Source organism: Lynx canadensis, chromosome D4, assembly GCF_007474595.2.
Source record: "Lynx canadensis isolate LIC74 chromosome D4, mLynCan4.pri.v2, whole genome shotgun sequence".
NCBI lineage: Eukaryota > Metazoa > Chordata > Mammalia > Carnivora > Felidae > Lynx > Lynx canadensis.
In genome coordinates, this window is record NC_044315.2 from 60,567,701 (window position 1) to 60,591,823 (window position 24,123).

Consider the following 24,123-nt stretch of genomic DNA (forward strand, 5'->3'; position numbering starts at 1 on the left):
TTGTAAGAGACACACAGAGGAAAGACCTGGAAAAGAGAGAGGGCCATGTGAAGATGGAGGTGGAGACAGAGTGATGGAGCCCCAAGCCAAGGAATGCCTGGAGCCATCAGCTGCTGGGGAGAGGCAAGGAAGCATTTTCCCTGGAGCCTCTGGAGGGGGCACAACTCAACCTTGGTTTTAGACTCCTGGCTTCCATAACTGTGAGAGAATAATGTGTGTTGTTTTAAGCCACTCTGTGTTTACCCATTTGTGGTAGTTTGTTACTGCAGCCACAGGGCACTAATACATCATCCCTGGGTGGCACAGGCCACTTTGAGTGGGTGAGGTCCCCATCACTAGAGGTGTGGAAGCAGTGAGTGAACAAAACTTGTTGGGGATGCGCACTAGGGGCCAGGAGTCCTGAAACATCTGACAGGAGAGTGGGCCTGCAGGGCTGGGCACACTCTTTCCAGCCTTGAAATGCTGTGGTTTCAGAGCAGGAGGACCTGGGGGGTGGGTGGAATTTTAGTCACAGACCCTAAGGGCCAGGAGGGCTGTGGGTTATTCCGTGCATACACTGGAAACAGTAAAGCACTTGTGCTGCCAAATACAGCTTTTATTGACACGATCTGACTGAAGGTAATAGCTTCACTGGAAGAGATATAGTCATCTCCAGCCACTTTTGCAAGTAGGTGGAGAAGATAATGGATGGTCAAAACGTTACAGATAAATCCAGTTTAAAGAGTCAATCGGATTCAGCATAATCTAATTTCACAGTGTCTCAGGATCAGGGAACATGGAGCCAGAGGCGTCCTGGAGAGTCTGGTTTCACTCTCTTTATTCAGCAAGTGCTAGGGGTCTCAAGTCATAGGTACCACCATGCTTCCTGTGACAGGGAGCACTTCCTTCCTAGGGGGCGCCACCACATCTGCAGACACTGCTCTGTTGGACAAAATCCTTCTTTAATGTGGACTCGAAAGCTGCCTTCTGGCAACTTTGCCCACTAATGATGGATCTGCCTTCCGGTCCATGCCACTGTCTCTGACAGCTCTAGTGACCATGTCTCCTGAGTGCCCTTCTCCAAGCGCAGGGCTGTTGGCCAGCCTCCAAGTCCCAGTTCCACTCCGGGCACCTCCTGGGGACACCTTCAGGGTCATTACCTTGTGGGGCCCAGATTGCAGCCCAGTGATCTTCAAAGAATCCCTATGGAAACTGGTCTCAACTAGTATGAAGTTGGGGACAATCTTTGCCTAGGGTAGCCTAGTATATGCTCCTCTGGTGTGGCCCCTCAGTAACAGTTCTCTGAAGCAGCAGGATACGTTCGAGCAATACAAGAAAACCTGGTTTACCTGACCTTTGGAGAGGGCTTCATTCTTGGCCTCTAAGTGGAAGCTATACAGAGGCGACTTATATACAGATGGTGACTATACGGATGGTGACTTAACTTTCCTGTACAAAGACCTAAGGAGGGTATGGTACCTGGTTTCCTGTCACTGGAGGGATTTCAGTGGAGGCATGGTTTGCACAGGATGTGGAGAGAAGATTCAGGGGTCAAGCTGGGATAAGGTGGGGGTGCGGCTGTCCTTTTCAAATCGTTCCAGATGTGTCTGGTGGGCTTAGTATGTGACCTTTGACGCCAACAGTTGGGTGGAGTGGAAGGAATACTGGGTTCGGAGGTTGGAGGTTACCAGGTGCGCTTTAACCTCTGTGAGCCTGACTTTCCTCATCTACATAAGATGAGGATGACTCCACTCACCTCCCACAGACTTTGAGAGAATCCAGTAAAACGTGGGATGTGAACGCGTGGTAGATGTTGACCGACCGTTGTTCCGGGAGTGGTATGGTGGCCGCCGTGAGGCACACTCACAAGTTTTGGGGTTACTCTGTGGTTAAGCTCTTGAATCTGCTACTTACTAGCTGAGCGACCTCGGGCAAACCAAGCTTCAGCCTTCTCAGCACTGTCTGCACCTATCTCAGAGGGCTGTTGTGGGAACTGAGGTAACACGTGGCAGACGCCGGGCCTGGCAGACAGTTAAGTGCTTAGTCCTGGGGGCTCTGTTTATTTTTATGTTCACAGAGGCACCTGGGAGAGAGAGCTCTGACAGAGAAGCATCCCCCAACCTCTGCCTTCTGCTCCGCACCTACCATGAGAAGCCCCTTGTAGGCATAGACGATGCCAAGCCAGATGGTCATATGGGTGTTCTCACAGTGCTCCAGGAGAGGGCGGATGGAGATGTCCCGTCCTGCTGGGTCCGGCTGTGCAAAGAGAAAACAGAAACCCAGGGATGGCACTGGGCACCCTTCCAGCAGCCAGGGCCCCATCTGATGGCCATTTTCCCTCCCGTGAGCCATAGCCAATCCCTTGCCCAGGAGGCCTTTTGGGCCCCTCTTCTGTGTTCCCATGAGGCTGCCTTCTGTTTGTTGGTCATGATTCAGCCCTGCACTCTAGTCATCTGTTCTTCATGCCTTTCAAACTTGACTCAGATCTCCTGAAGGTAGGGAGTGGGTCACTTCCTGTGCCTCTAGTACTTAGCATAGGACCAGGCCCAGAGCATACATCTGTAACGTTTGTTGAAAGAGTGAGGGTGAGAATGAGGCACACAGTTATGTCAAGAGGCCTTCAGGTGTCTTTGGGATTAACCCCAGTAACTACTGGCTAGGCCAGAAGAAGGAGACCTTTTTGCCCATCACCCTGAGTGAGGGAGCAGTGGTAGCAGCCATGTTATATACCACATGACCTATCCTGGGCCAAAGCTGATAGGTCAAAGTGTGGGTACCTGACTTACAGCTGCCAATCCAGAGTCTGGTCAAAGACTTACGAGGTTTCCTAGTACAAAGTGCTCTGCTTGAAAAGGGATGGTGGAGAGGATCTTACCCAAATGTGTTCTCTCTCTTAACAATTTTAGCTGGCAATCTCTGGGAAATAATCAGCCACATGGTGGAAAAAGGAGAAAAACACACCCAGAGAACGAAAAATATATATATATTCTACATATTTTTTTCTGAACCATTCAAGAGTAAGTTACAGACATCCTGACCTAAATATATAGCAAGTATTTCCTAAGGATGAGGAGACTCTCTTACATAACCACATATACTTACCAAATTGAGGAAATTTAACACTGATACAGTATATTATCTAATATACTATCAGTTTTCAAATTTTGCCAATTGGCTCAATAATAATATCCTTTAAGACAATTGTGGCTTTTCCAAAGCAGGATCCAATCTGGGACTGGGTCCTGCATTTACTTGTCATGTCTTTAGTCTCCTTTAATCTTCAACAATTTCTCATCCTACTTTGGTCTTTCATGTCATTGGTATTTCTGAAGAATCCGGTTTATCTATTTTGTAGAATGTCCTTCAATTTGGGTTTGTCCGAATGTGTTTTCATGATCGGATTCGGGTTATGCATTCATGGCAGGAATCCTATGTAAAGTGATGTTTTTCCCTCTTTGGAGCTTCACATCAGTGGCACTTGATGGCACTTTGTCCCGTTATTGGTGATGTTACTGTGATCATTTGATTCAGGTGATGTCTGCCAGATCTCTCCACTTCAAAGGTACCATTTCCCTCTTGTAATTAATAAATAATCTGTGGGAGATACTTTGAGACTGTGTGAGTATCCCGTTTCCCCATCATCAACCCAGTGGTTTCAGCATCCGGTGATGGTTTCTATCTGAGTCATGTTCCTCTGGTGGCTGCAAAATGGTGACTTTCTAACTCATCGTTTTATTTAAATACTTGGCATGCCACTGTAAACAAGATCTTACTTTTCCTTCCATTTATTTATGTAGGTCAGTATGCATTTAGGGGTTAATTTTTCATTCAGTGCTTTATGATCCTTACTATCATTCATTTTGATTGCTCAAATTTTCCGAGATCTGGCCAGTGGGAAACTGGCTCCTTCATACAGCTTCATGTGTTTTTTCAATACATCCCCATAATTTTTTGGAGCACTTTACCACTTCTCAGAACACCAAGGACTTGCACTTTTTTGTGCTTTCCTTTCCCCAGCCTAGGATCAGTCATTTCTCTGAGGTGTCTTGGTTCTTTTTAGTGGAGAATGATATTTAGAAACCAAGATCTGGGCACCAGATGTGCTCACTGTTCCTAGGGTATCATTACTTCCTTCCTCTATCTATCTATCTATCTATCTATCTATCTATCTATCTAATCTACTTATCCATCCATCTATCCACCCATCCATCCATCCATCCATCCATCCATCCATCATCATTCTATGTACCTATCCCTATATCTCTACCATCTGTTTATAGATAGATAGAGATAAAATCCTACACCACGGGGCTCTTCTTCCCATTCCGTATTTGCATCTTTCTTTTCTTGCAGTGAGATCTCTGGTTTTCCACAATATCACAATAGTCACTCATTTGCTCAATGCTAAATAGATACAAAATAGTTTTAGGATCTCTACATCCAAACAACAAATTTACTAAGTAAAGTTGAAGATGTATTTGTGAATCTATTTGCCTTTGGAACAGATACACACTGAGGGTATCTCATCAAAGAACTGTGTCCAGGATGAAGTTGTCCTGTTGAGGCCCGGAGTAAAGCCACATGCCTGAGAAGAAGAGGTAAGCATCCCCAGGGTCACTCACCAGGAAGAAGGAGCACTTTGGTGGGATCCAGGGATGTGGAAAGCAGGCCTTAGGTAACCGGGAATGGGAAACTTATTTCTCTTGGCCCTGCTCTCTAGGCCTGGACTTTGAGGCAGGCAATGGCCTGGACTCCTGTGATTTGGGAAATGATGGCGCACTAAGGCCATTTTGTAACCAGATCATCCAGCCGCATCCTCTCTTAAGCTTGATTTTCCTTTTGTTTTCTCAAGCCACAGAAAGCCTTAGCTCAGACTCTGGTTCCATGGTCATTGAGTCCACACATAGGCTGGAATGGATCCCTGAGGCCTCTGCAGTGGCAGCCGTGGGTACTAGTGAGAGCCAACCCAGGAGGTGATCTCCAGGAACCACAGTCAGAGTTGCCAGGCTAGAAATTTCCCCTCTACTGCTACCCGCCCAGGAGCTGGGCTGAATTCTAGTAAGGGTAATGGGGGTTTCCTAATTTACTTTCACTGTTTAATTGAGGATACTGAGAAAGGAGCTGGTCCCAAGGTCAACAGTGACTTATAACAGTGAAACTTGGGTTTCTCTAATGTCTGACAACCAAGCAGACATCAGAATGCAGTAGCACAGGCCCATTACGGTCATGCATGAATAGCAAACCCATTAATGATGATAGTATCTGTTGTTCTCCAATGAAAGGCAATAATTTATGACAGATTCTTAGATTCTTTGTGTATAAAGGACTGATGCTGTCATACACCATTGTTCAATGTTATGAAAACTCTATTCGTGGGAGGCCAAGAATGGTTGTCTGGCTCTTATATCCCCAGTGACAGAGAGCCCCCTCCCACTCTTGGTGAGTGGTTACACAGCTCATTTACTGAACCAGAACCTTCTCCACCAGTACTTCCACCCATTGGTCCTTGCCTTTCCTCTGGGGTCCTCAGAATAATCCCAAGCTCTCTTCTTGAGTCCGCACACCCTTCCTCAGGAGGAAAGAGCTGCCGTGAAGGTACACATCACCTCCTGCCACGAGTCGACCTGGTCCTTCAAACTGCTCAAGTTCATCATTGATCTATAGGCCTGTAATCGAGCTCAGCACTCCAGGTGGTGGTCCTAAGCGAGTCTGCCTATGCCCTTGCTCCACATATCCTTGGCTTTCTAAACAACTACCTTCCACTGGTGATTCATATGTTCCTTATGGTTGACTAAGACTCCATTAGGTAGTTCTTATCAAACTGCTGCTAGCTCTGTCTTCCTCCTTCTGCAGCTGACATTCTAGCCAGGTTACCTTTTAACTTGCCAGTAGCCTGCCCACTCCCACCCCCTCCATGCTCCCCATCCTGAAATCCTAATCCCTACATCTGGTTTTTTAGTCCCTTACCCATCTCAATAAACTTAAGCACAGCCACCACTGCAGAGGTGGGAGCGTGGCAAAAAAATCAAGGGCCAGTCAAGAGTTCAGAGAAGTCAGTGGTCTTGAGGGTGAGCTAGTGCAAAGGTGTTGAACCAGAAGTAAGCCACAAAAATCTCCTGGTCATTAACATCATCCTCACACAACCCCATGTCTGTTCACACTGTACATGGATAAGAGTGGTAGGGGTTGGGTGGTTTTAGGAGTGATGAGGTTCATGTACTCCTGGGGCCAGGGGGTGGGGAGTTTGAATAGTCAGTACCCCTGTACTGAATCTCAAAGCCAACTGTAAAAGCCATGCCTTTTCTTATCTGATCGATTCTAATCATGCCTGGGACTTGAGTTCAGAGTGGTCTGAACAGTCACACACATGGGGAGAGACGCACTTGATGATGCAAAGGGTGGGATGTTGGGGGAGGAAGGATGGTGGGGGTGTGGAAAGGCGCCACCACCTGAGCCCTTACTTGGAGTTGTCATACACCAAAGTGCCACTAGAGGGCATCCAAGACCAGCGTGGAGGGTCTGGACCGGCGCTGTGGATCACCCTCTGCTGAGGACACAGCTACTTTTGTGGCTCGGTGGGGCCGCAAAGCCGGAAGCAGCATCCTGGGTTACTTAAGAAAGCACCCAGTGGTCTTACAGGAGGCCAGATTTCCAGGCACCTTGGAGGATCCCCCCTCCCCCGCCAGTTCCCCGCAGTGGGAGTGCTGTGGGAGGGTAGGGGATATTGGGAAAGGTGGGGCTGGAGGACCCAGGCCTATCTGGCCCTATACTCATCCACACTCCCAGCGTGGGCCTGTCATGCAGTCCAGGGCCAGCGATCACAGGGCATTACCCCCTGCAGATGCCATGCTGCGATCTCGTATAAGGGTCTAAGCCAGGATTGCAATCTTGCTTCTCCATACTTTTGGGCACTACAGCATTTCGACTGGTCTAAATCAATTTCCATGGCTGAATAGCCTACAAGAGCTTTCAAATTGCTTTTTTTCCTCTATTTTTCTTCCTTACTTGCCGTCCACCTGGGCAATTACCTAAGTAATCATTCATTCATTCAACACACAACTATAAAGCACTACCACCTGCTAGGTACTGTTCTGGGCAGGGGGGAATACAGCAGTAACCAGGGCTGACAAAAGCCCTGTCCTCAGGGCTCTTCCATTCTAGTAAGATCAGGACGATTCCACGAGAAGCAGCCTCAGAGGGGGAGTGAGTTGACCTCACCCAGTAATAGGCACCCTAAGAACACCCAGTTCTCTTGTTTCGGGTGACAGCAGTGTGCTAGGTACTAAGCTGTGAGGTCTCCATATGTTGTCTTGTTGAAGCCTCCAACAAAGTGTTGTATCTATTTTGCAGATGAGAAAACCAAGGCACAGAAAGATGAAAGAACTTGCCCCAAATTTCTAGCTAGTACCTGTTGGAGCTGGGTTCTACCCCAGGTCTGTCTCCCTCCCGAACCAGTCACTTTTCTTTCCTCCCTCACCAGATACTCTTCCCAGCCTGCCCTGCCTCTCACAAGCACCACATCACATTCCAAGGAGACAGTGGGTATGTATAATCCTATAACCCTGCTGTATAAACTGTGAGGTGCTGTTTGTGGGAGGAATGACTTAACTGCTGAACATTCAATAGCGGCCTCCTCTGAAGCCCCCGGAGCTCTGTGAAGGCTGTGCTTTGGCGCTGGGAGTGGAATGCAAGCTGATAAAATGCTCTTCCTGCCTGACAGGGTGTGGTGCCCAGCAGAGAGGCCACGCCTGTCCGTGAGGGCCAGAGGCTGGAAGGGCTCACACCTGACTCCTGGTCCGACCGCTGATCGGCGGGAGGCCTGCAGAAGCTGCCCGGGAAAGCCTCCCCCATCTGTGCAGCAAAAGGAGAGCAGCTGGCCCGAGAGTCCCTCTGCATAATGCAATTACTCACAATGTAGGTCAGTGGCCCCTGCAAACATCCTGCTTTTTCAGGCCGCACAAACGGACAGGCAGGGAGTCGGGCAGGGGTGGAGGTGGTGAGTCCTGAAAGGCCAAAGGCTTTGGTCTCGCTCTACCGTAGACTTGCTGGGTGAGCGTCTGGCACGCCCCACCCTTCTGGAGACCTCAGTTTCCCAGGTGCAAAGCGAGTCCAAGGGTTAACTTACGGTGCAGTTAATGTGAGCCTGCGCACATTGAGGGATGACTACATTTGTCCTATATTTCATGACTGTATTTGTCCTACACTCACTCATTCAGAATCGACTCAGTCTCGTGTGCCTGCTGTGTGCCACGGGCTATGCTCCACGCCGGGTCCAGGTATAGACACCCGCAGGGCGCTTGCCTTCTTGGAGTGGTCACTCTAGGGAGCGCGAACCACACAGTGCAGCTGCGAACAGAACGGTGATCAGCGCAGCCAAAGAAAAGTGCCAAGGGGGGCACCGACTGCAGGTCAGGCAGTCCAGGAAGGCTTTTCTGAAGTGGTGACATTTAGTCTGAGGGCCTGAAGGGTGAGAAAGAGCAGCCATGTGAGCACGTAGGGGGAGAGCATTCCTGAGAGGGGGAACAACAGGTAGGAAAGATCTGAAATGTCAAAGACTTTGGCATGTTTTAGGGAGCAAGAGGAGGCCAGCGTGGCTGGCGGGTAGTAAGTGAGGGGCTGACACTGCTTTTTACTCGATGCTGTGCACACAAACCACCCAGGGAGCTTGTTAAAGTGCAGATGGGGGCGGGAGGTCTGGCTGCGGCTCAGGATGCTGCATTTCCAAGCAGCTCCCAGGTGACCCTGATGCTGCTGGTCCAGGGACCGCCTTCTGGGCAGTGAGGCCTTAAAGGATCCTAGACAACAGAGTGACGTTTGGTCCTCAGCTTAGCAGATCTTTGGTCAAACATCCAGATTCTCTTGTCACTCACACACCCCTGACACTGAGTGATAGCTTAGTACCAGCACAGACCTGACACAGCTTGTCTGTATGTTCTGACCCTGGAACAGATCTCAACCACACTGGGCTTCTGTGTGTCCTGCGTGGGGCCGGCCAGGGTTTCAAGTCTGGGCAGGGAGGTTGGGGTGGGGGTTCTGGATGGTGGGAGTGAAGGGAGCCATATGCTTCACCTGTGACCACGGGGCTCTTGGTCCCTTGGACCTTTTATGCCTGCCACTGCTGTGAGTGGCTCAGGTCCCCAAGCCCTACTCAGCCTGTGCTGCTTTGAAGCAGGGGTGCCTTCTACCTTCTGACCAGCTCCCAGAAGCTGACTTTCAGAACTTTTTCACTGGGCCATTCCTGCTGCTGCTGCTTCCTCTCTGCCTCCTCCTCCTCCTCCTTTCCCTCCCCCCCTTCCTCTCCCCCTCCTCTTCCTCTCCGCCTCCTTCTCCTCCTCCTCCTTCTTCTTCCTCTTCTCCTTTTTTAATTTCAAAGTTGATTTTTGAAATACATTGTAAAATTGGTGTTTTTTTCTACTAGAGGAGAGTATATGTATGTATATCAATGTGAATTTGAATGTGTGTGGTGAGGGGAGGGGAGGGGAGGGTGTCTGGCCTTCATGGGCTGCATTTCAGAATCCTGAGATGCTTTTCTTTTCCTGGGAAGGCAGGTGAATGCCTCTTCTGGGGGAAATCGTGAGGGAGTCTCATCAAGGAAGTCTGGGCAAGGACGGGAAAGGGCCCTGGGTTCAGACCCCAGGTCCATCACTTGCCAGCTATGTGACTTTAAACACATCCCTAAGCCTTTCTGAGCCATGATTTGCTCATCTGCAACCTCCCAGGGTTGGCAAGACCATCAAAGGAGGTAAATGGTGTGTTTAGCGGGCCTTAGAGGCTGGAAAGCCCGCTCCTTATATGTAAACCATCATCATTATCTCCCACTGCAGAGTCACAGAGCGCTAGAGCCGGGAGGAACCTTCTGGATCCCTCTGGGGCTGGGCTGCTTATCTCAACAGCAGCAGCCCCACATCTCTGAGGCAGCAAAGCTAGAGCTGTCATTTCAAGGTAAGAATTTCTTTTTTAGAATGTTTGGTTGAGTTTGGGTGAATTTTTTTCAGGATCCCGGATCTGGAAGGGACCTGTGAGATCACACACCGGGGTTTCTCAACAGGGATGCTCCCACATGTTTTTCTTTGGAGAGGGTACAATTCTTTGCTGTGAGGGACTGTCTTGTTCAGTGCAGGGCACTCAGAGCTCCTAGGCTGTGGGCCCTAAAAGCCAGGCGTGGTTTCTGGTCACTGGAACAGTGCAAATCTCCCTCCCCTGGCTGCCCATTTCCAAACACTAAATGCACTACTCCAATTCCTCTTTTTACAGATGGAGAAACTGAGGCCCGGCAGAGCACTCATAGTGAGTGGGTAACTGAGTAGACGCCCAGATGCAGGTGTCCTGAGCCCGGTCCTGTGCCCTGGGCACTGGGTCATGCTGCAGGCTGGCACAGGAGGGGCCAGCCTTGTGGGCTGCTCACCACAACATTTATGGGGATTTGCCATTCATGGGTGCTAGGCAATGCCGTATCAGCCCCCCGGAGCTGGCTTTTGGGTGTATCCGATCCGTTGGTGCTATGCGCCCTTGCTCACATAGGGCTGGAACAACTTCCAGAACAACAAACATGGGGCCCAGAGCCGCTCACCTGATGCCCTCTGGCCACATCCTCACGGAGCCCTGCTTTGTGGAGGGGAGATGAGGTGGAGGAGGTGGCCAGGACCTCACCAAGGAGGGCAAGGAGCCCTGGTCAGCCTGAGGACACCATTTGGACAGCAAGTTCCCCGCCTGGTCCTGTTCAGACAGGCATTCTGCATTTGGAATCTTGTGGGAAATCTCATGGTTGTGAAAGGCTCACTGCTGGGGTGAGGACTGTCTTGGGGGAAGTTAAGGGCTGATGAGTGCCGTAATAGGTCCTAATCTTTCTAGCCCTTTGGAGCCCATATGTGTTCAGATGGGACAAGAGACTTGCTTAAGGTTACACAGCAAGCCAGAGGTGGAGGCAAGCACCATCTCCTTCTCGCAAAGCAGGGTTGGGGGGGGGCGCAGCTCCACTTCTTTTGTCCTTCCTGCGGCCTCTGTTCCCTTCCCTGGGGAGGTGGGCCTTCGAAGGCGCCCCTATTTTCCTTGGGCCTGTGTCTGAGGCCTCCGGGGCAAGCCTGGAGCAGAAAGTGCTCACGGATGTTGCCACCGAACCCAAAGCCAAGAGGCGCTCGATCGTGAGGGTGCTTTCACCAGGCGCCCGGTGAACGGGCGGTGGCCCCCCTGCTTCTCGGGTGTCAGTGTCATGGTCTGCAGCGGCCCCTGTCAGCACAAGCCTGCCTGTGCTGGGGAATGAGACCAGTGCCCAAACACACACCTCCCCAGATGAGTCGATGACCCAGTGGCACATCCTCAAGAGAGACAGTCACCAGGGGACGGCTGGGTGCCAGCGTGTGGGTCTTCCCTCAGTTCTAGGGCAGGGAGAAGCTCACAGCCTCTGGGCGGCGTGAGGGCCATTGACGCGTTTTACTTGATCCACACAGTGCTTACATTTTTTTTGTCTTCATAGGCAGGACTTAAAACTCAGGTGATTCACGGGAACACCCAGATTTTTGGCTTCTCCTGAATGAGATGCTAGGAAGCACAGGGCCTGGCTGCGTGAGCTGGGTCTGTCTGCCACCCACCCACGTCCATGCTGCTTGTCCAGAGTGTCCCTAGTCCCTGGCTTCCCATCTGGGGGGTTTGAGGCAGTTCTTCCAAGATCTCAGGGCCCACGAGACCTCAGCTGACACTGGGGTACGTGGAAATATGGGTTAACTGTTCACATGGTCACCTGAGTTTTCTAGAAGCAGCAAGTCTGCTGGCCCCTTACCCTGTGAGGTCCCCTCAAGCGCCAACATTCCGTGATTCTGCGGTGGCAGCACCAGATGGGAGGCAGGGTCGTCTGCCTAGAGTCTGGCTTGCACCCACCTCAGCAGGACCAGGATGCCTCAACCCACAGGCAGAAAGCCGCAGGCCGGCATTTCCCAGCGTGCCTGTGGGAGCCACGGCTGGGTGTCCTGGGCAGGCAGAGGCCAGAGGGCCCCCTGGTGGCGCCCCAGTGAGGAGGAGGTAGGCAGGGGATGAGCAGATCAAGGAAAAGAGCAGCGGGAGACAAGAGGGGCTGCAGAGAAGGGAGGCCTGTGACCTGCAGAGCCCGCAGGAACGGTGAGACTGTGAGCTGTAAGGTAAATCCTAAGCATAAACAAAACCCAGAGCTTCATGAGGCAACAGTCACTTCATGTGTACCCAGCATCACCTGGACAGTGACTGAGGGAAGGAAAGCCTCTGGCACGCCGTGCTCCTGTCTCCCTGGGGAGTTACCCTCTGCCTCCACCCCAGCCCCCAGCCTCGTCCAAAACTCCTCCTTGGGCGATTTCTGTTTCTCGAACTAGTTGCCCCTTCCTCTTGCCCTGCAGCCGAGCTTTCTGAAAAAGGCATCTGGAATGCCAGCTACATTCTGTACCTGTCACCACTCTCCCCAGGCCACTGCAATGCTCCCCATGGTCTCCACGACCCACCCTAGTGGCCAGAGATGAGGGACCCTATTTAGTCCCCTACCCTCAAAGGCCACTCTGGATGGGCTCTCTCCTGTCACCTCCAGGCCTTGCCCTCTCCCAGATCTATGCCTTTCTCTGCTGGGGCCCTCTTGCTCCCCTTCCTCCCCTGGAGGGGCATCTCTCTGTGGGGCACCCCTTTCCTCGATGTTCCTGGGCCTCCAACCTAACGTTTTCCATCTGAACTTGTCACTCTCTCCCTTAAACCTGCCCTTCCTCTCGCGTTGTCTAGCTCAGAGAACCGCTCCACCCAAGTGAGACCAGAACCCAGGGTGTCCCTTCTTTTCTGATTCCACCCAGGCCCCCAACTCAGAGACCTTCAATGCTTCTCAGACCGCAGGAAAAACGCACTGACTCGTGACTGCAGCATCGTGACCCTCTATGATGGGCCCCACGTATCTCTCCAGCCTTGACGCCCATCATCAGCCTCATCCATCCATGGCCAGGCCCATAAAGTCCCCTCCTGGTCCTGGGATAACCCCTGTTCACCGCCGTGTGAATGGCACCTGTTCCTCCACATGCCAGACTCTGGGCTAAGCATGTCATATATACACCCCGTTGCATTCTTACAATCACTGCATGAGTGAGCTCTAGTGAGCCCCTTTTCAGGGGTGCTAAATGAATAGAGGAGAGACTGAGTGCCGTGTTCAAGGTCACACAGGCACTAAATGCTGGAGCCGCAACTTGCTCCCTGGTCTGCCCAACTTCCCAAACCTTTGCTGTAAACCACAAATCCCAAACTACACAAAAGCGTGCCCTGGTCACTAGAGTGCCAGCAATGAGTTTCAAGTGTCCCAAGACGGTGCTCTCCTCCACCCCAGGGCACATGGTTGGCCAGGCACCTCCAGCCACGAGCTGCCTCCGCGGTCACTCTGGTGCCCTGCCCTACTCGAGATTTCGTCCTGGCCCCGAGTTGGCCAAAGGCAGCCCCTCCTCCTGTACTTTCCAGTCAGACCTGGGCATGCCTGCTCAAGTGCCCACTCACCCACATCCTGCCTCTAGGCCAGAATCCCTCTGGCCTCTTTGTTGGGGTAACTGCCCCTGGTCTGGGGAGAGGTCTGTGGCCCCAGAAGTGAGTAGAGCTCCCAGAGGGCCCCGATCAAGTTGCCCAGCCCTGGTCCTTGGCAGGACTGGCCGTCTCTCCTGCTCAGCTGATGCCTCAAGGCCGCCAAGCTGGCCCTACTCAGCCTGGCCATGCAGGTGCGGTGTTTCTCATCGCCCTCTCACAGGAGCCTGCCGCATGGCCTGGCTGCTGGTTCACAGTGACTCCCTGCTGTCAAGTCCACGCCCAGCCTGGTGAGAACAGGGAGGGGACAGAACTAGGGTGTGAGAACGCTCTAAATCAGGAAGCCGGAGCATGCAGGGTCCTGGACAGAGCTACTGTATTTCACCACTGCTGGGCACCTGCACTCAATTTTATGGTTTTCAACGCCATTAGATCTGCCTAACAACCCTAAAAATTTAGTAGGGCCATCACCCTTGTTCCCATTTTGCCCAGAGAACACCTAGTCCGGGAATAGGCTGCAACTCACCCAGGGGCACACACTTGATCCCCGCGTCCTGACTCCTAGCCCAGGGCCCTTTCTGTTGTTTGTGCTGCTCACTGGAACCCTGGCTCATCTGGAGTTCTGGGAGTCCCAGCTCATCAAGGAGAAAGGAAGGTGGCTGCGTGGGCGGGCGTCAAGTGCCCCCTCTCCTGTTCTCCGCTGCATCTCAGATTTTACCGTCTGCCCTTGGCTAAGCGGCAGTAGGGCGACAGCACAGTGCCCTGGGATGATGGACAGCCACGGGCCCTGCCTCTGGATGAGGGTTCTGGCCCCAAGCTCTTGCTCCTGCTGAGCCCCAGGTTCTCCTGGAGAAATGCCAGAGTCACCTGCTTTAAAGGGCTACTCTGAGCACTGAGCAAGAGCCGGGTAAGACAAAAGACTACAAAGCCCAGAGACACACGTGCCCCAGGGTAATGCAAGTGAGAACAAAGCATCCATTTCATTTTCCTGTTGTCATTCAGGGAGGCAGGCGGACTGGGAGCCCCCAAAGTGCAATGTTGCAAAGATTGTCCCAAAACAGGATGCTGTGATTGGTGCTGCTGCCCCCCGCTGGCCACGCTGGGGATCCTCCAGCCCCCCCCCCCCCCCCCCCGGCCCCCACCGGGTGGGTGGGCATGCCCCCTTCTTCACCCCACAGCCTGCTCACTTTTCTAGGCCCTCTTCTCTTCCTCCCCGCCCCCGCCCTTCTCTCCTTATATACACACATATAAAGTCTTCTGAGATCACACTGTTCCAGTTTGTGGATTCACACACCTTTTGGGCTTGAAGAGACTCAAACATTTTCTTTCGCTTCCACTCCTTAGTGTGTACTCTCTGCCAAGGGTTCGTCTTTGCACACCTCTGATGATGAGACACTCACTACCTCCTAAGGAAGCTCAGTTCATTCTTGGGACGAGTCAGATTAAAATGGGAATGTTCTTCCTCATCCTAAGCTGAGACCTGAATCCCCAGAACTTTGCCCAACGGTCATGGGCTCTGCCGTCCGGGCCCCTGCAAGCCATGGCTCCTTCCTAAGCTCCGGCGGTTGTGCTCCTTGGACACCTCTCTTTGCTGGGTTGACATCGACCCTTTCTATGTGGCACAGTTTTTAGCCCTTTCCCTTCCTCCTGTCCTCCTGTCCCTCTCTGCATGGGGTCTGGGTCCCATCCGAGACACAAGTTTCCCAGGGGGTCTGAGTAGGGCAAGAGTGCTGTCCCCTCCCCGCACCTACAGTCCCCTGAGTTTGCACTGGTTATTTGGCAGTTGAAGCATACCATGGAGCTTGGCGGTCCACATTGTCATTGTCCATGTTTGAGGGAATACTGGTCACACACACACACACACACACACACACACACACACACACACACACACCCCTGTCTGCTGCTCCTTAGGGATCTAAGCAACCATAGATCCTGTGATGCAGAACCCCTGAGAGCTCTCTCTGCTGTCCAGGAGAAATGTGCTGGTGGCCCCTTTGTCATCCCTCGTGACATTTCAAGGTCTCCTTTTCCATGTAGGATGTGCTGCCCTCCTGTGCCACTCCAAGAACCGGCCACCAAAGGCTACTGTGACCTAACGATCTCACTGAAAAAGAATTAAAAAGGCCCAAATGAGAGGGGGAAGCGAGCAATCTAGGGACAGGATGCGTCAGGGCAATAAGAATAGGAACGTAGATTTAAGGAGGGTTGAAGTGGTACATTTTTCCTATGGACCAGAGAAAGTGACATAGCTTTGGCATAGCAAAAAGTAAGCATACAATCACCTCTCACGTTAACTTAGCGTTTTTCACCAACATAATCACACATACCCCTATGACAATCCCACGCAAGGTAGGGCAGGAAGTATGAGCCCTATTTTGCAGATGAGGACACTGAAGCTCAGAGAGGTTAAGTGGGCTGACCGAAGGGAATGAAGGAGCGGCAGAGGCAGGGGCTCCCCCCACACCCCAGCTGCTTGTCCACAGTTCTCAGCCCCTTTACCAGTGGGGGGGGGGGGTGTCACATGGCCAATTCTGGCCAGTGTGCTGTGTGTGAAGCACCATTTGCCCCTAATGGGCTGAGGCCCAGAACTGTTGTTGTAAGGCCGGCTGGCTGCCTGGTGGTGGGGCCCGGATCGCTGAGTGGCCTCGTGGAAGACAGTTACCCTGGAGACTATGCGGATTCACAGGTGGACTTTGAGTGAGAAATAGGCTTTTGATGCGTTTGGCTGCTGAGAGTTAGGGGTTCCCAGATTTAGAGGGTTACTGCAGCCTGGCGCAGCCTATCCCCACTAATACAGAAGGGCAATGACATCTGTTTTATGTTATCACGTGCCAGGCACCACACTAAGGACTTTGCACATGTCACCGCACGCAGTCCTTAAAGCTGCCTGTGAGAAAAGGATTGTTCTTCCTCTTCACTGTATGGGAAAATGGAGACACAGAGAAGTGAGGCCACCTGCCGCGCGTCATAGGACCACTAAGGTGTGGACCCGGGACGTGAATCTGGGTCTATCTGATTGGAAAGCCTCGATGAACTCCAGTGATTTGCAGAAACAGATGGCCATTGTGTTCCAACACCCTGTTGGGCTAAATGCTTCCTTTGAAGATGGAAGATTGCACAGATTGCTTTTCTCATTCAGATTTTATGCCTGAGTAAAATCCTTGTGCTATGATTTATTATAGCAACACTGATTTTCCAATTTTAAGACAACAATGCGGCTTGAAATAAAAGAGAAAGAAAACATTGAAACATTTGAAACCTTTGGTTTCAATCCTTATTACATCTTGCTTGAACTGCTCAGGGCCTCTCTTTTCCCCTCCTGCCTCCAGTCTCTCCCATTGCGACTGGCTGCCACAGCTACCTACCTACCTTCCTTCCTTCCTTCCTTCCTTCCTTCCTTCCTTCCTTCCTTCCTTCTTTCCTTCCTTCCTAAATTCTTTCCTTTTAAATTCTTTTTTATTTTTTATTTTGTTTATTTTTTTTATTAGTTTTGTTTATTTTTGAGAGGCAGAGAGAGACAGAGCGCGTATGGGGGAGGAGCAGAGAGAGAGGGAGACACAGAATCGGAAGCAGGCTCCAGGCTCTGAGCTGTCAGCACAGAGCCCTATGCGCAGCCTGAACTCACGAACCGTGAGATCATGACCTGAGCCAAAGTTGGATGCTCAACCGACTGAGCCACCCAGGTGCCCCGACTTTTTAAATTCTTTTTAAAAAAATGTTTATTATTTTTGAGAGAGAGAGAGAGACAGAGAGAGAGAGAGAGAGAGAGAGAGAGAGAGAGACAGAGCACAAGTGGGGGAGGGGAAGACAGACACCCACACACAGAATCCAAAGCAGGCTCCAGGCTCTGAGCTGTCAGCACAGAGCCCAACATGGCATGGGGCTCGAACCCACAAACCATGAGATCATGACCTGAGCCGAAGTCAGATGCTTAATGGACTGAGCCACCCAGGCGCCCTCAGAGCCACCTTTCTAAAACAGAGTCTAAGCATGCTCCCTTCCTGCTCAAAACCCATAAAGACTCCTCGTCCCCTCCTGCAGCACTTTCTAAATTATATTCTTCAGAATATGTAGATGTAAATATGCTCCATGAGAAAAGCGTTCTGTGGCCAAAGAAGTTTTGAAAATGCTAATTACATTTTTTATTATTAAATATTAAAATGTTTAATTAAAAAATTTTAAACTGCAGGACTTTTCAGAGCCTTTAACATGCTAAATTCAAGTCCATTGTACATTTCCAAGAGTCAGATGTATAGTTTCTGGGATTTCTTAAGCTGTTGGACCATGAAATCCCCCATTCCCTTTTATTTTGGGACACCTAATGGGATTAGCATTCTGTATCATCTACTTTGGGAGGATGTTGGCTTTTAGGATGAAGTCTGAAGTTCTCAGCTTAACACTCAAGTCCTCCCAGAATCTGGTCCTGGATCACCCTCCAGGCTCATCTCACAAAGCCCTGTCTCCGACTACCCCAGGGTTCAATCTCTGGACATCTTACTGTTTGTCATATCACTCAGTGCTAGGTTGTGGGGTTCTCTGAGCTGTAACCTGGAGATAAAACAAGGGTTGAGGAACAATGTCAGAAACCTGACACAATACAGCCTGTATTGGGGAAATGTTAAGAACACTCTATTAGTGACGTGGCTGAGATGAAAATGGGAATGAGGATTGCACGACTAATTGAAAGCCATATGTTTACCGAGGCTCAAAGAATCCCTTTTAGAAACAGGAACTGGGCCCGCGTATGCCAATGAACAAGGCAAAATGGGTGCACGTTGGAAACAAAAAGCACCAAGATATGCTGGGCCGAACCAAAGATATCAACGTTAATAATAAAGTAATTAACATGCACGGGAAACGCAAAAGCTGCCAGGAGGCTGATAAGAGAGCGTTATTAAAAAAGAATGAGCAGTGTAGCTAGCAGAGAAGTGAAATTAAGTTTTGCATTTCTTATTTTATCATGGGCCCCCCAAATACTCTATGAGTAATAAATAGGTCTTGACTTACTGCAAAAATACCAATGAGGCTGGGGCCAAAATTCGCTGTGGACCCTCCCTCTGGTAAAATAAACAGATCAATCATCAGTCAGCCAGCCAGTCACTGAGAACAGGAGGAGAGCATAGCAGACCCATGCCAGGTGGTGTGGTCGATGGCATGGTGGTTAAACGTGCCAGCTCTGGGGCCAGACTGCCTGAGTGCTAGTCCCAACTCTGTCACTTACAAATGACGGGACCTTGTAGCAGCTATTTAACCTTGTTGTTGCCATCTGTAAAATAGGCGTAAACACAGTGCCCACCTCATAGGTTTGAGGATTAAATGGACTGATGTGGAAAACCGCCAGATAAGTGCCTGGCCCCAGGGGAGGGCTCAGTCAGGGCCAAATGTTACTATCACTACACCTCCATCACCCCCTGCTGCAGTCTACCCCCCCCAAAAGCTCCCTGATGAGATATAAGTTCAAAAAGCATTTCAAAGGACTCATTAAGAAAAGCAGATCAGGGGTGCCTGGGTGGCTCAGTCGGTTAAGCGTCTGAATTTGGCCTGGGTCATGATCTCGCTGTTCCCGAGTTCGAGCCTTGTGTGTGTGTGTGTCGGGGCGGGGGGGGGTGCTGTGCTGAAAGCTCAGCGCCTGGAGCCTGTTCCAGATTCTGTGTGTTCCTCTGTCTCTCTCTGCCCCTCCCCCACTCACGCTCTGTCTCTCTCTCACAAAAATAAATAAACATTAAAAAATTAAAAAAAAAAAAAAAAAAAAAAAAAGAAAGGCAGACCAAACTCTTGTACCCTCATGTCATGGCTCCTGTGTCTGGTTCCCCGGGGCATTCAGAGGAAGAGCAGGAACCTGGAAACAGGCATCTGAGGACTGGTTCAACCTGGCACATTATCCTCAGTCACCTATCGGGCTCTGAGGCTTTAAGTAAGCCTGTGCCTTGGTTTCCCCATGAGGGACATGAGGGGTCTGTTTAGGTGGTTTCTTAAATCATTTCAAGCTCTGAAATTCTGAGTCCACAACAGTCACACAGACAAACATCAATTATAAAGAGTGTAAAACGAGCCCTCCTTGAAAGTTCCTCCTCGGCCCTCTGTTCCTGGTACTGGTCCTCCCTCGGGCTGGAAGCTGCCCAGTTTTTGGCCTCCTGTGCCTTCCTCACCAGCATGTCCACATGCCCTGAGCACTGTGGCTTGAGTCTCTCTGCCCATCTCACCCTGAGGACACCACGCCCTGTCCCTCGGGGCTCATGCTCTCTCGCCCTCACTGTGTCACCTTCCCAGCCTGTCCCTTCCTCAGGGAGGTCTGTCCCCCACCCCCACTTTGCTCCTTTGCTCTCACTCCTATGAAAACTTTTTTCCCCAAACATCCATTAGCTGATGGTACAAAGAACTCTTGTGTGCACTGTCCTCTAGGAGTCAATAACTGCTAACGTTTTGCCATATCTGCTCCCCTTCTCTCTTTCTGTCTTGCTTTCTCTCTCTCTCTCTCTCTCTATCACACACACACACACACACACACACACAGACACACACAGGTACGTTTCCACCCTCCCCCCACCCCCAGGCCATTTGGAAGTAAATTTCAGACTCCATGACACTTCAGCACAAATAAGTACGTTGTCCTTCACAAGCACGTTATTATCTCTTATCACACCTACGACAAGTAGAAGCTGGTAACTAGAGTGAACCTTGATAAAGACCTCATCACGTTGCTCCACTGCTACAACTCCTTGAATGGCTCCCAACTGCCTCTGAGGTTAAAATCCAAGCTCCTTCCAGCCCTGTACCTGCTTTCTACCAAAAAAGCAGCCAGATGCAACCGATTCTTGAACTCTTTCTTACACATACCCTACGCTTGCCTGCTCAAGGATTTTCATCTACCGGGAATGCCATTATTCCTTGAGGCTTTGCCCGTTGTTTAAAACTGAGCTAAAATCCTATTTTGTCCAAAAAATAATTTTTTAATGTTTATTTACTTTTGAGAAAGAGACACAGAGAGAGAGAGAGAGACAGAGGCATGAGTGGGGGAGGGGCAGAGAGAGGGGAACATAGAATCCAAAGCAGGCTCCAGGCTCTGAGCTGTCAGCACAGAGCCCAACGTGGGGCTCGAACTCAAGGACCGTGAAATCATGACCTGAGCGGGAGTCAGACACTTAGCTGACTGAGCCACCCAGGAGCCCCTTATTTTGCCCCAAATTTATAAGGTCTTTCTAGATGAAATGCATCTTTCTTTTCATATCTCCATAGCATGTGGGAAGCTAGTGTGATGACATATTTCACGCACGGAGGGAGGCAGGGACGAAAGAATCACAGAGAAACGGAAGGGATCCCTGATTAAACCGTGTGCCTGAAGAGTCCACGTTACCTCTGCACCTTTCCAGGATGTCAGTACGTGGCCTCCACTGTGCACTCCAACTTAGTTACTTGCAACTGAAAAGATCCTAATGGCTACGGTAGGGATTAGGGCTGACAATCAGTCTTCTAAGGCTGTGAAGCAGCCGTAGAAAAATACAACGCATTATGCTCTAGTTGGACTGGAAAGTTGCTTCCCAAAGAACTTCCACCTCTTCCTACCCTTGCTTTGGAGCGTCCTTTGCCTGGGGTGCCTGTGTCTACCTTTACTTGTCTGTTTTTAAAAATTTGAGATAAAATTCACATCACCAAAAATGCATCATCTTAACCATTTTCCAGTGTACAGTCACCGGTTTTTATTGTATTTACAATGTGGTGCTACCATCACTACAAACCCCCCCCCCCCACCCAGGGAGTAGAACCCTACCCCCCATCCCCCTCTGTCAGCCCCTAATCTACTCTCTGCCTCTGTGGGTTTGCCTATGGACATTTCACATGGACAGAACTGTACCATATGGGGCCAGGTAGCGCCTGGCTTTTCTCACCAAACATGATGCTGTTAAGGTGCACTGTGTATTCAAGCTTCATTCCTCTTCATGGCCAAATCATATTCTATCGTCTGGATACACCCATTTTGTGTACCTATTCACCAGCTGCTGGAGGTCTGTGTGGGCTTGACCTGTTGTTGCCATTATTAGTGCACACATTGTCATCTCTCTTGAGTGCGGATCCAGGGGTGGAATCGCTGGGTCCGATGGTGACTCTGTCTAATTTTTTGAGGACATGCTAGACTGTTTCACACAGCTCCCGTGGTCTTAAAACCACCCAAGTCCTTCTTGTTCTTTCAAGATGTGGGGAGAAAAAAGTCCCCTCTCTCCTTTTTTTGGTGAACTATTTCTCAAGGCAGGATGATTAGCCTGTGCGATTAGCCTCTGTGATCCTCTAGGGTTGGGGGCGGAGTACTGACACTGTCAGTGAACGCTTCTGTCTCCCTGGGACTGGTGGAGTCCTGAGAGCAGGGGCTGTGCCTCCCTCAGTGCTGTGGCCCCAGCATCTGGCACGTGGCAGAGCCTAGTAAATGAAGTTTGGGCAAATGAATGAATGGCTCCTGCCTCTCTAGCAGTCTCATGGTGCAGCTGAGCATCATGAAGGCTTCTCCAGAACAGAGGGTGGGTTGTGCTGAGAGCCTCCTGGATGTGGGAGTGAGAGCGAGTGGGAGGGGCACAGGGCGTAGATGTGGGAGAAGCCACGGGGCAGGGGGGAAGTGTGCATGCGTGGATGGGTTATACCCACACGTGCTTATGCTCATAGACGCCCACGGAATGGGCCTTATGATACTGATCCAACTGGTTTATGCCTAGAAGGGGGAAGCGAGGACAGTAAATGTGGGCAAGATGGCAGTTAGGATGCCTGGTGACAGACAAATGCTGGAGGCAGTAACAGTAAAGACTTCACCCGGGGGTGGAGCTCTGCTACTTATGAAGCAATTCCCCCTCCGTGGTCTCATGTGAGAGTCAGCATGGAGCACGGAGGGAGCAAGGCTTTGGGAGCAGCAGGCCTAGCTTCGTGCCTCGGGGCCCCACCCGCCACCTGTATGGTCCGGAGCCGGTCAGTTGACTCTGCAGACCTTCAGGTGCTCACCTGCAAAATGGGAACAGGACTCTCTCTGCTCACGATGACTGTGTAAGGATTAAGTGAATGCATTTTGGTAGAAGTGCATCGGAATGGATAAATCTACCTCACACGCAGCCCTGCCCCTCAGGACTTCCCTGGGAGGCTGGCAGGGTAGTTGGGTTAATTTCCTTATGGAGTCAGAAGGTTTGTGGAGTCAGGGGTGAGAACGAAAGTCACAATGATAGAACGCCTTTTATGGGTCAGGCTCAGTGCTAGGCACTTGAACATGTTATTCCAGTTAATGCTCCTAGTAAACCTGTGAGGGAGGCAGGAATCTTTCCTAATAGGCACTGCTCAGAGGGGGTGAATCACTCACCCCAGGTCACACAGCTAGGAGATGGCGGCATATGGATCAGAACCTTGGACTGTAGTATCTACCTCATCATTCCTCCAAAGCTCACAGTGCAGGAGCCTGGGTTGTGAATGCATTCCATTCCCTTGGCATGTGAATGCATTTCCAGAAGGCTGCCATATATTTTTAATAATTGGTATGAACATGCAATCTCTCGTCAGCTGGCTTCCCGTCTGCTGTAAGACACAGATAAGAAAGAAAGAGCCGAGCGGACACAGGAAAATCCTCCACACCCGTTGGCAGAAATCACTCCAGCCCAGAGTTACCTTTCTCGATTTAATTCTCTGAGGCTTCTGTGTCTGACTCATGTAGGAAAATGACTTCTTGGGTGAAATATTAAAACGCCATGCGCGGATGTTCATCGTCTCGCTCTGGCAGCTCTGGTGATGATGGTTCAGGGAGACAGGCTGTGCAGTCTGGGTCTGGGCATCAGATTTGATTCCTCTGAGGTTCCCGAGCCAGGAACGTACCGGTCTGGGCTCAGGGGACCCAGTGACAAGGAGTCAGACACAGGGAAATGGCAAGTTGAGGGACTAGTTCTCAGGGGGCTGAGGGGCATGGTGGCCAGGGGCCAGATAATAAATAAGGCTCCATGTATAGCTAACCTTCATCAAGAGCCCTCAATGTCCTCTCCAGGGACTGGCTCTTCTAATCCTCCCAAAGCCCTCTGCAGTAGGAACTATTAATATCGAGACCCATATTCTGGATGAAGAAACTGTGGCCCTCAGAAGTTGTCCCTCACTGTATGTATCAATTTCCTATGGTTGCTGTAACACATTTCCACAAACTGGGTGTCTTAAAACAATAGACATTTATTCTTGCACGGTTCTGGAATCCAGAAGTCTTAAAGCAAGGTATTGGCAGGGCTTGCCTCCTCGAAGGCTCTGGGGGAGAATCCTGTGCATCTTCTAGCTCCCGGTGGCTGCAGTTCCCTGGACTGTGGCCACATATAACTCCAGTCTCTGCTTCCCCCTTCCCACGGCCTTCTCTTTTCCGTGTATGTCTTCTTCTGTTTCTTATAAGGATACTTGTCACTAGATTTAGGGCCAATCTTGGTAACCAAGACGATTGCATCTTAAGATCTTCAATTACATCTGTAAGGACGCTTTGCCTCAATAAGGTTCTGTTCATAGATTCTGGGGGTAGGGATGTTGATATATCTTTTGGGGCCACAAGTCAACCCACTGTACTAACCTAATTTCACACAGTAAGTGGTTACGCTGGGATCTGAAGCTAAATCTAATTCCAGAGTCTATTTGCATAACCAT

At 50.6% G+C, this 24,123-nt stretch overlaps 1 protein-coding gene and 1 long non-coding RNA gene across 2 annotated transcripts in view; one reads left to right on the forward strand and one right to left on the reverse strand.

Moving 5' to 3' along the window:
• Window positions 1–24,123, reverse strand: part of GABBR2 (gamma-aminobutyric acid type B receptor subunit 2) — a 347,346-nt gene that overhangs the window by 14,701 nt on the left and 308,522 nt on the right. The window contains exon 14 of the mRNA XM_030293915.1: window positions 2,125–2,235. Within this exon, the coding sequence (XP_030149775.1) occupies window positions 2,125–2,235 (111 nt within the window). The remainder of the gene's footprint in view (window positions 1–2,124; window positions 2,236–24,123) is intronic.
• Window positions 9,810–16,737, forward strand: LOC115499755. The gene is made up of 2 exons (XR_004344361.1): window positions 9,810–9,921; window positions 16,324–16,737. It is a non-coding gene; the product is annotated as an uncharacterized LOC115499755 (long non-coding RNA).